This window comes from Pangasianodon hypophthalmus, chromosome 27 (assembly GCF_027358585.1).
Source record: "Pangasianodon hypophthalmus isolate fPanHyp1 chromosome 27, fPanHyp1.pri, whole genome shotgun sequence".
Classification (NCBI taxonomy): domain Eukaryota; kingdom Metazoa; phylum Chordata; class Actinopteri; order Siluriformes; family Pangasiidae; genus Pangasianodon; species Pangasianodon hypophthalmus.
The window spans coordinates 6145582-6159068 of record NC_069736.1 but is presented as its reverse complement, the minus strand read 5'-3'; the positions used below and the strand labels follow the sequence as shown (position 1 = coordinate 6159068).

Genomic DNA, 13487 nt, shown 5'->3' with positions numbered 1-13487 from the left:
CATTCATTCATATGTAAAAGTAATGAAGGGCTGTAATTAGACTCACCACACAACCCTCTCATCATAGATGACCTAGAGGAGCAGTTCAGGAAATGAATAAATGCAGCGAATTAATGACAGCGAGCATCAGTTATTGTACAGTATATCAAATCAGAATTTCATCAGTTTATTCAGTAGTTTATTCATGGGATAATCTAACATTTGACTGGCTTTACCTGTGTTCAGCTTAAACGTAGGGACATTTATCTCTCTCCCTCTCTCTCACTCACACACACACACACACACACACACACATACACACACACAAACTCACCAAGATCAAAGCCAGAACTGAGAGGATGTAGTAGAGTGAGTCTCGGAACAGAGACCACCAGGTAAGAGCCACCGTCTGTGAGCGAGAGACCGAGATCCACATTACTGATCACACACAATAACGCTGACTCACAGTCACTCATGTTTCAGACAGAGGACAGCTGATACATACTAATGCAGACGTGCTAACACTGCTAACAAGAAAATCTTAGCACAAAGAGAGAAAAAAACTGATTTTTTCCATGTCGCCATGTCGCTGGCTTCCTGCTAACAACATAAATAATAAAACACAGTGATATTTATCTGCAATCTGCAGAAAAACTTGGATTTATAAGCTGATTTTAAGCAGATTTTAAGCAATTTGCAGTCCGCTCCATGTGTTATACTGCACATAATACTGCAATAACCATTTTTAGACCGTGTACACTTTTGTTGGTACTGATACTGAAATAATTTACATAGTATAAAGCATTCAGGTGCATCATGGAACATTTTGTTTAGCTCTGTTTATGTTGGCTGTTCCTGTTTGTCGCTAGCAATGAACGTCTTATGCTTAGTTTTATGTTGTGCCATTTAAACTGTCAAAACTTTAATAGAGAATCTAAACACACTATGTTAAACACACTCAGCGAGCACAGTCATTAACAATGACCACAAGGTGCCATGAGTGAATCGTTGACCCTGGCGAGCGAGGGGAAAGGAAGCGTCCGTGCCTCAGTGTTCAGTGCTCGCAGAAGAGAACTGCTCTCTCTTATGTGACAATTTCTCTGCACGCTTCAATGCTCCGTGCTCATGAATACCTTTGAGTGCACACAATTCATGGCATCTCACACTCAGTTCTAATGGCCACAAACACTGATGTTGTTCAGCCACTCACACACTCTCAAATAAAGATGCTGTTTAAACAACATATATTTTGTCGGAAGATGCTGTAGTTCCTCATCCTGATATTTTCACAGAGCACAGGTTGCTGCCTGCTTTGCTTTGATTGCTATCAATAATCGTGAAATACGTCCAGGCGTAGTAGTTTAGTGTCATCTATTAGTGTGATTAGTGTGGCAATGTACACTAGCCTTACATCACGTAGTATCACGTGGTATTGGAGCATTTTTTTTGTGAATATGAGTACAAGCATCAGACTGATGAAACATCACTTATATGCCCAAAATTCTCAATATATCTACAAAAGATAACCTTTTATGTTCCATGTCCTTCCTCTGTTCTCTATATAATTTGGTCTGATTTCTGTTTTATCTGAAAAAGTAGTTTTAGATGTCTCCTGTGTCACCATAGCAAGAGATCAAAAATCATAAATGCTATGGCTAAACCGCAGACGTCCGCGCCTCTGCCAATAGCCGCAAAACTTTTACTAAACTTCGCAGCATTGAGCAGGCATTAAAGCAAAACCAGGAGCCTCATTATTCATGTTTACGTTCTTTATGAAATGAAAACGAGCACTAAGCTTGAAAAAAGCTCAAAGCTGTCAGAACCCACAGACTAACAACTAATGCAGAGCGCTGGTCGCATTATCAGTAGACAGAGCAGTCACAACTCAGTGGCTGCTGGGAAAATTCAAATTAGAGACTACAAAACAGTAAAGGCTACAGAAGCAGTCTCCAGCATTAAAATGCATGTATAAATAAATGTATTTATTCCAGACTAGAAATTTCCACACTTTCTCTTTTTTTAAACTCTTTTTTATACCTCCTGCTTCTTTTTTTATTATATTCTGAGATAAACTGCTGGAACAGTTTGTGATTCTGTGTAAATCATCCAACTTATTCTGTGTGACAGATTGCAGTATGCAGTATGTATGAAAAGCTGAACACTGGGTTAAATTATGTACAACTTTTGAAGTGTCAATCAAGATTTTCTCCAAAAATGGCAGCAGGCTTATGTAAGAATCATTAACACCTCAGAACAAAAGAACAAGGAATCTATTTTCACTGGCTGAAAGCTTAGTTTTTCATTTTACAGTTCAGTAACTTTTAGTATAATTTTTTTGTATAGTAACTTTTTTTGTTGTTCTTCAGACTGAAAGTCATCAGTTGCTTCAAGGACTGTATTACTTTAAAAAAGGTCATTTTTAAAATCTGTTATAAAGGACTATTAATTTGACATGATACAATTTCATTTGTCTAAACCAGTGGCCTACACTATACTATACCGCACTGTTGAATTCTCAATTCTGATTGGTCAGAAGGTTTTGATTAATTTTCTATAAAATAAGCAGGTCTGATAGTAGTTCTGGCTGCAAGAAAAATCACAGATTTATATTCATGCTGTAATACATTATAATTTCTGACAGGGTCTTGTATGGCGGACACTCCACACAAACGGATTTAAAAAGTGATATTGTTGCTATGGTGATGTTTTCTGTGAGCATTTGTGGAAGCAGGAAGCAGTCTCCAGTGTCACCCTCAGAGGTAAAGCTGTAACTTTAAGTTTTTCCCACACATAAAAGTCTTCAGGATAAAGGATTTTCTTGTTTTGTTTCGCAGATGTTCCACAACATTCAATGTAACTATAAAAAGATAATACATACTACATGTTGCTCTTTAATACTGGCACTGGGAAATTGCTGGGTAAAAGAGAAGTAAATCTTTAAGACGTGCTGTTATAGGAAAATAATCAACTTCAGGGTAGTAACAGTAACACTGCTTTGCTTTTGGTTATTTTCCTATAACAGCACACCCTGTCATGTGGAGACAAAAAAATACATATTTAGAAGTTTAGGAACATGTCCACCCACTTCTCCTGTTTCCTACATCCATGTGTGTGTGTGTGTTAATTAAACAGATGGAACAGACAGTTACCTGACCAGCGAAGATGCCACACACGCCGATGATGACAAGGATGTTGAAGACAGCTGACCCGACAATCGTTCCCACTCCCACATCCCCCTTAGTGATGAATACACCTGTCAATCAAACAGAGGCTATGATTAGCTTTAAGGGATTCCTGCTTTCAGAAACAGACATGATGATTTGAAACCATTTCATGCAGTACCCAGACCTGTCAGAATTATTATATCATCATGATAATAATGACTGAATTATTTGAGATTCCACAATCATCAAAGCAGAATGTGTCGACAAACCTGAGGTTAATTCTCAATAAGTTCAACAATATAATGAAAATTCATATGAAAATTCATAAAATATATGTTCATTTTTCTATGAATTATTTCTAACTATAGTTTGTCATGTAACAGTAATATTTAGTTAGTGATGCAAGTTGTAACTTAACACTATGGCTAAAAACAGGTCTTTTGGTACCAACAAACAACACTGTGCAAGCCTGGGGTTTTTAAAGTGCCTGTCAACAAAAAGCATTAATTATAAAATAAATCTGAACACAGATACACATTTTCTGGTTCTAATTCCTCTAAGTGGCCTACTTCCCAGATCGGTTAAGACCCTTTTAACTAAAGGTTTTTTTTTTGGTTAATACTCACTTAATAATCTTTGTGTTACAGAACTGTGATCAATCACACTACATAACCGAAATGACACAGACGTGACCTCTGAACTGACCAATCAGAGAGGTGAAGAGCTCAGGGGCGGAGCTTCCAGCAGCCATGAATGTAGCCCCAGCTACATCCTCACTGAGGTGCAGGTTCTGAAGCAGACGATGAGAAACACTACATGTGATTATGCAGTTAGACATCCTAAAATGCATCCTAAACACACCACAGGGATAAAAATGTAGGTCAAGTAACAGACTCAGTGTGAAAAGCATCTGGACACCCCAAAATGAGGTACATATCTCACGGGATTATGATTCAGTTCAATCTCATTTCTTTGCCTAAGCTCCTTTTAACGCAGTCGCTCCCCACAAAAGCGGCATTATCTGAGGTCGAAAAAGCCCCACTGGTGAGAAAAGCACTCCGATTGGAAGGGAAATGCACTTTGCAGATGCTCCTCATTAGCAAGACCTTTAACTGGATTTGGTGACACGTTGCGTTAACATCCCAAATGAGGGACAGGGAACAAATTGAGCTGTCATCACTTTGTGTGGCCGCTCATATGGTGCCCATCCGTTGTGACTTCTCACCTCTGAGATCTTCTCCAGGGAGGGAACGAAGTAGTCATCACAGACGATAGCGAGAGCGTAGAACATGTAAATGGCCTGGAGAGAGAGAGAGAGAGAGAGAGAGAGAGAAAGAATCGAAACTGTTGTTCTATTTATTGTGCTAGGTACTTGACCTTATGTTCAAAATGACTAAAAAATGGATTTAAACCTGAAATTGATATTTGTATACAATCTGAAAAGTGTGCTCATGCAGCTCATGTTTCCCTGATGGAGGACTTTTAGTCAGTGCTAGGATGACATGAGTGAATAACTAAATGATTAAATTAATGAATGACTCAATGATTATAAAAATGAAAGAAAAACAAAGGATTTAAGGTAACCAAAAGACTTTAAAATGGCCACGTGCCAGAATAAGGCCCTTGCAAAAACTATGTTAAAGCTGCAATGCGAAAGAGTTACCAGTTAAAAATGAAAAGCATATTGAGTCAGTGGAGTTAAAAAAATAAATAAATAAACTTGGTATAAAATCTGTAATAGCAGTTTACAGTCAGAACTGTCAGGTCCAAGTTGGCAGGAATTTCTGAATGCATGCCATATATCATCACCAATATATCATGCATTAATCACAGTCCAATTTATGTGTAGATTAGTCAAGATTCATCTACAAAGGTGAGGGGGGAAATGTTATTTATATTTCTTAAAAATACAAATTTCTACCAAAGTACACTTCAAATCCACAGACTTGCCTCTTACAGTATTAACAGTAAGGAACAAAATGTTTGTACTGGATATTAAATAACAAAAGAATGAATGACTGAATATGTGTGGCAGCCTGGGAAAGCACATCACATGGTGAAAGTTTCTACTACATACTGTATAGTTCTAAAAAATATACACTTCCCTGAACTGAAATATATTCCTCTCTTGCATGCATCTCAACCACGAGTTAGCATTTTAAGTCAAAATTTAAAAATTACATTCCAATTGCAGTGCAGGAGCATTGGGGACATTCTGACATCTCACAGCTGAATACAAACTGAACTGATGAGAGTTATGTCCATTTCATACGGCACATTACTATCCAACAACTTGATCAAAATGTTCACAGTGTGAGGAAATCACACTTAGTTACCAAGGTTTTAGACAATTAGAAGTGTAAAATGTTTTACTGTAAACTGTAAAAACACACTGACGAGCTCTGATTCTGTTTTAAACCTTCCACTCTTATTGTGATTGTTGTCATGATCTTCCAATCAAATCAAAAACTCTGACCTTACATTCATCTAGAAAATTCAGAAGACTGCTATGCAAAACAGACCTTCAGTAGGTTTCGAAGGCTATGTGAGAGGTTTTTAAAACAATAACTGTAACAGGAAAACCAGTAAGTGTTAGTACTCAATCTCATCTAGAATAGTACATAAGTATGCAATTTGAGACACTAGTTCGTTTAGTCAGTTGCGCAGTACCACATGGTGCTACACTGCCCCTACTATTTAGCTTGGTATTGCACCATGCAGATGTGTAATGTTAATTTCAGGGAATGTGCAAAAGCAATGCTCCAGATGACCACAGGATAAGCACGGCAGCCATCTTGTATTCGTGTACACGTAGTTAAAAGCAAGTATATTTCAGCCTTTAAACTGGCTTCTTACCAAATATGATTAGCAGGAAGAAAGCCTAGGCAAGTTGTAAAAGTAAATAAAATCATTTCTCATTGTTTTGCTGAAATATTTTTATAGTTTCTTAAAGGAGAGGTATCAAGTCACAGATAAGAGCAAAGCAAAGTTTTCAGCGCACCAAACTGAGTACTTGAAAAAATAATGTAGCCAAGCTGATAAATATATAAAAAGCCTATAGTTCTATGCATTTTGTCCACATGAACAAGCTCAGCTTCTGTATCAGATCGTCCACTGCTATTTATCCAGTTACAAGCATTTATGTAAATGATTTAGCTGAAGGCAGCCCATCAGATCAGACACTAGCTACAGGGTTAGAGACATTATGTCAGAAAGGACAGATATCATATACCCTTTCTGGTCTAATTAGCGGAAAAAGTCAAAAACAAAAACAGAATTTTTAAAGTAGTACAAAGTAGTGTGCATTTATTCTGCCAGTGTGAAATTCATCAGTTCAGAGTCTGTGACTCTAGTTAAAAGTGGTACACTACAAAACAAATTGTCGTATTTATAGCAGTAAATTAATGCTTAACTAATGGTTAAGCATTATAAGATAACTGCTGTCAACATTCAGCCATGTTAGTTGCTTATCCAGGCGTTTGTAAACAAGGAACTAAACCTTTGCAAATTTCAGATGAATACCTCTGAGCTAGTGATTTCAGGATAACAACAGGGAAACCCCAAGTGCTTTTAGTCTCACTGCTGGCTGTTTGCTTTTTTCTGTTTTTCTAAGTGTATGCATTGAAAATCATAGAGGGTCTGTTTTTTTTTTTTTCAAGCATTGAAGAGAAGTGTATTGTGTGATTAACTCACACATAGCACATGTAGCAGCACGGCCCCCCTCTTCCTCTGTTCCTTAGTAAAGATGTCTTCAGGGAACTCATGGATGGCTGAGAGAGAGAGAGAGAGAGAGAGAGAGAGAGAGACAGACAGAGAGAGAAAGAGACATAGAGAGAGAGGAAGAATTACCCTTTGCACATATTTTTGCAGTTAATCTTAGCCAAAACAGCACTTTAAATGAATGGATGATGTACTAAGCATGACGTGTTGTTAAACAAGACACACAGATGACTAAATTTCTGTCTAACACAACATTTCCATATTTTCTCCATATTTTCTAGTGTGGCATAAATTTGTGACTTATCTCTTCAGGTATGATCTCAGTATTTTCAGTATTTGTTTTATGAATATCTCACAATATCAGAGCAAACCTGAATTAATTGTTGTAAATATATTATCATGATGCCATTGTCATTAAATTTTACCATGACTTTAGTTCACTGAACTAAACTGCATGAACAGAAATTAAATTCAATTATCTTTGGCTCAGGTGCTCTTAGTCATGTGTATACCTGTGCGTGTGCATGTGTGTGTGTTGTCTCTTGTGTGTAAGCACAGCAGGAGCCTTAAGCACTCCATGTGTGCAGGTTAGAACAGCAGTCAGGCAGAGGAGAAAATGAACTTTAACGACTGAAGAGAGCCCTGTCTATTTTTAGCAGCAGAGCATCACCACGCCACCGGAGGCTCACACACATACGTAACAAGGCTGCATGGCCGCATCACCGCCGCCTCCCTTAACACACGCAAGAATCCTGTCTTCTGCCGCAAGTGTGAGGTGATATTATTCGCCGATCCTGAATTCTGACATACACAGGGCAGATGGGGTGTTTTCTGTAGTAGTGCCACCAGTGTGATCTGCGTACACGTACGTGTTCAATAAACATTCAGAGTTCTAGATGAAAATCCTCTGTGACTTTCTCAAGCATGATATGAAGCAGCACAGAATTGGTGTATGACATGCTTCGGGCACAGATTTTGTAAATAGGTAAATCTCTAGAGCCCTCAGTATTTGATTGGATTTTCATTAATGGTGTCATGATCCGATTATAAACCAATTCTTTATGCATTCTAATGCATCTATATTTTTGATTTCTGTAACCTACATTATGATTTTTTCCAATTCAACCCACTTGCAGATTTTAAAATACAATATTAGCATTTTAGTGGTATAATTTTCATGAAGAACTAGGTTTTATGTATTTCCATTTGGGCTTTCAGAACAAATTTTACAGTTCAAAAACTTTTTATTGTACATATTTATGTATTTCAATCATTCATTTTATAACAGAGAACAAGATCCAGCCATTTGGAATTTGTGAATTCTTCCTGCATGAATATGAGAGATGGTAGATTTTTATACCTTAGAGTCAAGAATCAATATGTAAAATCAAGCTAAATTTGTTATGATAAAGTTTATGATAAAGGTACAATACTCTCAATCCTCCTCATGATTTACATGATATAAACACACAAAAGTGCTACTGTTCATAATCAAATAAAGCACAATGGACATTAAATCCCTGAAGTAATTACAATTCAAATGCAATGCTTAAAGAAATTATTCTTTTTCTGAACACATTTTTAAATAAAAAACATGCATACGCTTGTATGTAAAAGTTATGATCATGGTGTTTTGTCCATCAGTGAAGAACCGCAATGCTAATCCTCCAAACTTAAAAAATGTACAGGAATACAGAGACTGAACACGGGTTTAGAAGTAATCTGAAGTTTAAAGATGCATAGATGAGTGCGTAAACACACACACACACACACACACACACACTCACAGAGGATCATTTTTGTATCTTTAGTCTGGACTCTTGCAGCTCAGACTGTTTAAACACACATTAACGCAGCAGGAATGCCACATGGCCCCGGGATAATCTAACTATCTCTCCTTCCTCTTCCCTCCACTCGAGCACACTGTTCTCTCCACTTTCCCTCTCTTCTGCTTTCCCTCTCTTCTGCTTTTCTTCTTTATCCTTTTTATTCCATTTTCCATCACACCCCTCTCCCACCCTATCTCCATTTTCTTTCCTTCTCCCTTCCCCTTTCCTACGCTTCTTGCTCTCTTGTTCCTCCTGCCAAAAGAGGGGCATGGCAGCGAGAAACCCTGGACGCCCGAACGAAAGGCTTTTTTCGCCGAATGGCTTCGGAACAGGCAGTTGCCATGGAAACTCTCTCCCAGGGGGAAGTTGGTTTGTCGATGGGCTGCCGTGGCAAGCCTATGGAAGTCAAGTGGAAGAGTGAGAAACCGGGTGGAGAGACGCACTTTTCCCATGGACTCGAGTTAACACATGGAAAAAAAAAGGAAGGAACAGAGAGGGAAAGAGAGAGAGAAAGAGATGACAGGCACTTGAGAAGTGCATTTGCTAAAAATATTTATTTTCCCTCACCAGCTCTCAGGAGAGAGTTTGAGAGATGGAGTACGAGAGAGCAGAAAGGCCATGCCTGTCATAACCAGGAGAACAAACTGCATGGCTTTAACTGAACTCCTGTTTTAACAGAGCTGCACAATAAATCCTATTTGAAACATTTTCCTCAACTGATAAAACATAATTGACTGCAAAGTGGCCAGTGAGTGTAGGACTGTTGTTTATTTGCTTTAAAGCAGTGACACCGTCACCTAACCTACCCATCTAAAATAAATAGCTTTGCTACTGATCCAGCATTGCTTTAGTCGGCTAGTTGACTAGTGGAGTTAGTTGATCAGTAACTAATTAGTTGAGGTAGTGGGCACAGATTCATTGAAACTGGATAGTTAAAGATCGGAAAACATCATCTGGTCTTTTTTAAAATTTTCTACTGTCCAATTTCAGTGATTCTGTTCCCACTGTAGCCTCAGATTCCTGTTCTTGGCTGACAGGAGTGGAACCCGATGTGGTCTTCAGCTGTTGTAGTCCATCCGCCTCTAGGTTTGGCATGTTGTGGTTTGGCATGTTGTATGTTTCACTTTTTTGTTCACCACAGATGTAAAGAGTGGTTATATGAGTTAACGTAGCCTTCCTGTTAGCTCGAACCAGTCTGGCCATTGTCATTTTGTGAGCTGTGATTTTGTGATCACTATTTTAGCCATTCTTGTGCAGGCCTACAATAAAATATATTCGTCTGTGGTTTATTCCCTCTTGTACTGGTCATTAACTTTTCTCATGTTCCTACATGATCAGCCCTGCTGTTAAAACATGGCTTTGTTTAAAAGAAAAAAAATAACAGCTCAAACATCTGGCAGGAACCAGGGCTCATGCCCACCCCAGGCCCAACCTGTCAGAACACATACTCATCACAGTGACCTTTCACCCCATGGCCACGGCCTTCCGATTCTTTCACTGTGCACTGTGATCCAATCAGGACTAAGAATGAGCAAGCTGTAGCCAATCAGATGCTGGTCTGGTCCCGGTGGAGCTGCGTGTGCCTGTAGCCCCCAGCAACCACAACAGCTCGTAGTTTGGCTTACATTAGTTCTGAGGCTTGCATTTGCGTTTTTTTTTTCTCACTTGTTTCACAACTGATCCAATCAAGAGTTCTGGATGAGGGTCAGAAGCAGAGCAGTGATGTAGTATAGCGTAATCTGTGTGAGCAATGTGTGTGTTTCATGTGATTTAAGATATAATCAAAGGGTGGGGTGGAAGAGAGCAGAGCAAAAACAACACTAGAATGAGTACATATCTGTATTTCACTAGTGTTTGTGTGTGTGTGAGAGAGAGAGAGAGAGAGAGAGAGAGAATGTTGTGTTATTGACTGCAGAGTCTGCAGGACATCCTGGAACCCAGCTAAGTTATCAAGTGAAAAACACTCCAACCCCGGCAGAGTCAGCACCACTACATGCACTGAAACCCCATGCTGTCCCCCAGCACACACACACACACACACACACACAAATACAAATCCTGGTCACATGCAACCCTCTGACACATTTCCTTTAAGCACACACATTTGGGACACTAGTACACTCCAGATTGTGGAAAAAGTTGACCTTTGCAGAAAGAAATTGCTGCTTAAGGAATGTTAAAGACCGGCTCTGCCTAAACCCATATGTTTAAAGTTGATAGTAGTCTGTAATAACCATAACATAAGTTTAAAAAAAAAAAAAAGGGCTTTCCGTCGTGCAAGATATAGCCCTGTAATGAAAATGTACACTTAGCTACATTCTGGTATAAAAATATAACAAATTTACTTAAACTACTGCTACATTAATATAACAAAAGTGTGACAGGCTTACCCTACATTCACACTAGCAAGCAACAAGTCGCTCGTGTCACTCTTATTTTGTCTCTTTTGTGGTGTGTGTAGCAACCACTACTGTTGTCGCTTGTGGGCGTGTCCTCTCAAGCATTTTTTAAGTAGCTAACTAGATAAACACAAGTTAAATAATGCATTAATCAGTGTGAAAACTGGTTGTTTGATTTACGTTACATACTAGCTACATTGCTCACGGATGAACCATCAATCTCTGCTACTTCCTTCTTAGCTTTTTTTTTTGTTGTAATGTCTCTATACACATTTAAAAAGAGGTCGTTGAGAATGAGAAACGTTGGACCAAACGTGCAATAGGACTATTCCGAAAAATCATTTGTGGCAATTGTTTGGATTTGTTTTCTTTACGACATTATAATTAATTTGCAAAAAACTGACCAATTTAAACGTCGCTTGTCACGCTTTTGCTTAGTCGCTGTCAGTGAAATCGCAGCTTTGTGTTGCATATGTACATATATAGATATATAGTATATAGATAGAAAATTAATGGTCACCTGTCGCTTTGTCACTTGCTAGTGTTAACGTATCAGTTTAAAGTAACAGTTAACAGTAGCAGTTTAAAAACCATCCACCAAAATATAAACTTCCCAAAAGTTCATAATAGTTGAATACCACACACATGTTGAAAATTTTGAACAGACAATGACAAATCCATAACCAGTCACAGACATTATACATCTGACACACTTAAGTAGCAGAGCAGAGTGGTCTAACTAACGTATTAAAACACCCACTTACACTAGCTTAAAGTTTAACACCAGGTGCTTGATTTATCAACCGTGCATACACATAGTTTTGTGCGTAAACTGTGCGTATGTACGTTTCTATGCATTGAATGGGATTTATCAAGTTAAAGCTTATGTGTGAGGATGTGCACTCTATTTCCGCACACTCTCGACCATGCTTATGCAAGTGGTAGTGGTAGAAAAGTGTGAGAATAGGTAAATTGACTCTGCGGAGCATCCATATCACATACTGTCTATCACATAATTGTGAGAAAGTAATTACTGATTTCGGTGCTCACGAGATGTAGACAGATGACACAGACGGAACGTAAAGTAAAATCGTATAAAAGGAACATTTAAAGATCGATTGGGATTGTGCCTTGTTTGAAGATTTGGCTTTGCTGAAGGAAAGTGTTTTTAGCACCACTGGAACCTCTATGATGAGAGTGAGGAGTGGATCATCAGTCGATTTTGTTTGCACAGTGCAGTTTTAGTCGATCTCTATTCTAGGGCTTTTAGCTACGGGCACATTTCAAAGAGAAATCTGAGAGAGTATTGGCGTTTCCCAACCAACTACTAGTTGAATAATGACACGTCTTACCTTCATTCATCTTGCGTTACATTTCCAAAACCAGCAGAGGAAAAGAGAGCAAAATAATGAATTTTCATGCCATCGTAGAGTTTCTAAATATAGTCTGGGAAATAGTATACACGGAAATAAATAATAAATTTATTTACTAGACAAACTACTTGTAAAATTGCCAAATAAAACTTTTTCTTTTGCGCTACTTTGTGCAACAGTACCTTTACTTCATTGTCAGTCAAGTTCACCTTCTTAGATCTTTTGGCATATTCCATGTCGACTGAAACAGGCAGCACCACAAGCAGGATACTTTGCTTTTTAAAGGGAAGTTGTTTACCTTATATGGTGATTTGAGGGAGTTCCTTTATGCAAATGAGTTTGGCCGTGCACAAGCACATCAATTTAGAATGTGTGGGATTTATCAATGGCCTATTTAAATGGCTGCTTTGTTTAGATATACAATTGTATGTGGAAAAAGATAGATTGTGAAGCCAGATTAGAAAAATAAAATTAATTGGATGATAATGGGCTAGCATGGCTAAGCCCTGTCTCTCTTTCAAGAAAATAAAAGAAAGAAACATTATCTGATGTTAGCACATGAATTGAAGTGGATTATTTTTTTTACTCTCATGGAATCAAGAACTAAAGTAGAGTCCGGGGCTGATTTCTTTCTAGCCCAAACTGTAGATTCATCTTTAACAGTCATGTCAGTAAGTGATGAGACAAAATGAAACTCCCTGTAGATTTGGTGTCCACTGCGGTTAATTTATTTAAGCCTGCTTCACTATCGCATTCATAATACATCACACAACACAAGTTATGGAAAAGGTGAATGTAAAATACAATAGAGTGTACTAAACATTAAAGAGGTGGATTACTTTCTCGACCATTCATTTTTTTTCTGTTTTTTTTTAGAGGAGAAACTAGAAGTAAATGGACTAAGTATAAATGGTTCAATCAAAGAACCTATTAGCTGGCCTACGAAATGCGCAGCTTCTCTATTTACCAATCGCGAAAGACATAGTATAATTACAGATTTGAAACACTTGACACAAACGTTGG

The 13487-nt window shown here is 38.2% G+C and overlaps 1 protein-coding gene across 1 annotated transcript in view; it reads right to left on the bottom strand.

Moving 5' to 3' along the window:
- The window catches only part of LOC113531397 (sodium/potassium/calcium exchanger 3), a 53114-nt gene that overhangs the window by 23240 nt on the left and 16387 nt on the right, over positions 1-13487 (bottom strand). Inside the window, exons 3-8 of the mRNA XM_026922138.3 lie at positions 6837-6913; positions 4369-4443; positions 3849-3933; positions 3129-3232; positions 314-388; positions 47-72 (exon numbers count right to left, since the gene is read on the bottom strand). Coding sequence (XP_026777939.3) covers positions 47-72; positions 314-388; positions 3129-3232; positions 3849-3933; positions 4369-4443; positions 6837-6913 — 442 coding nt within the window. The remainder of the gene's footprint in view (positions 1-46; positions 73-313; positions 389-3128; positions 3233-3848; positions 3934-4368; positions 4444-6836; positions 6914-13487) is intronic.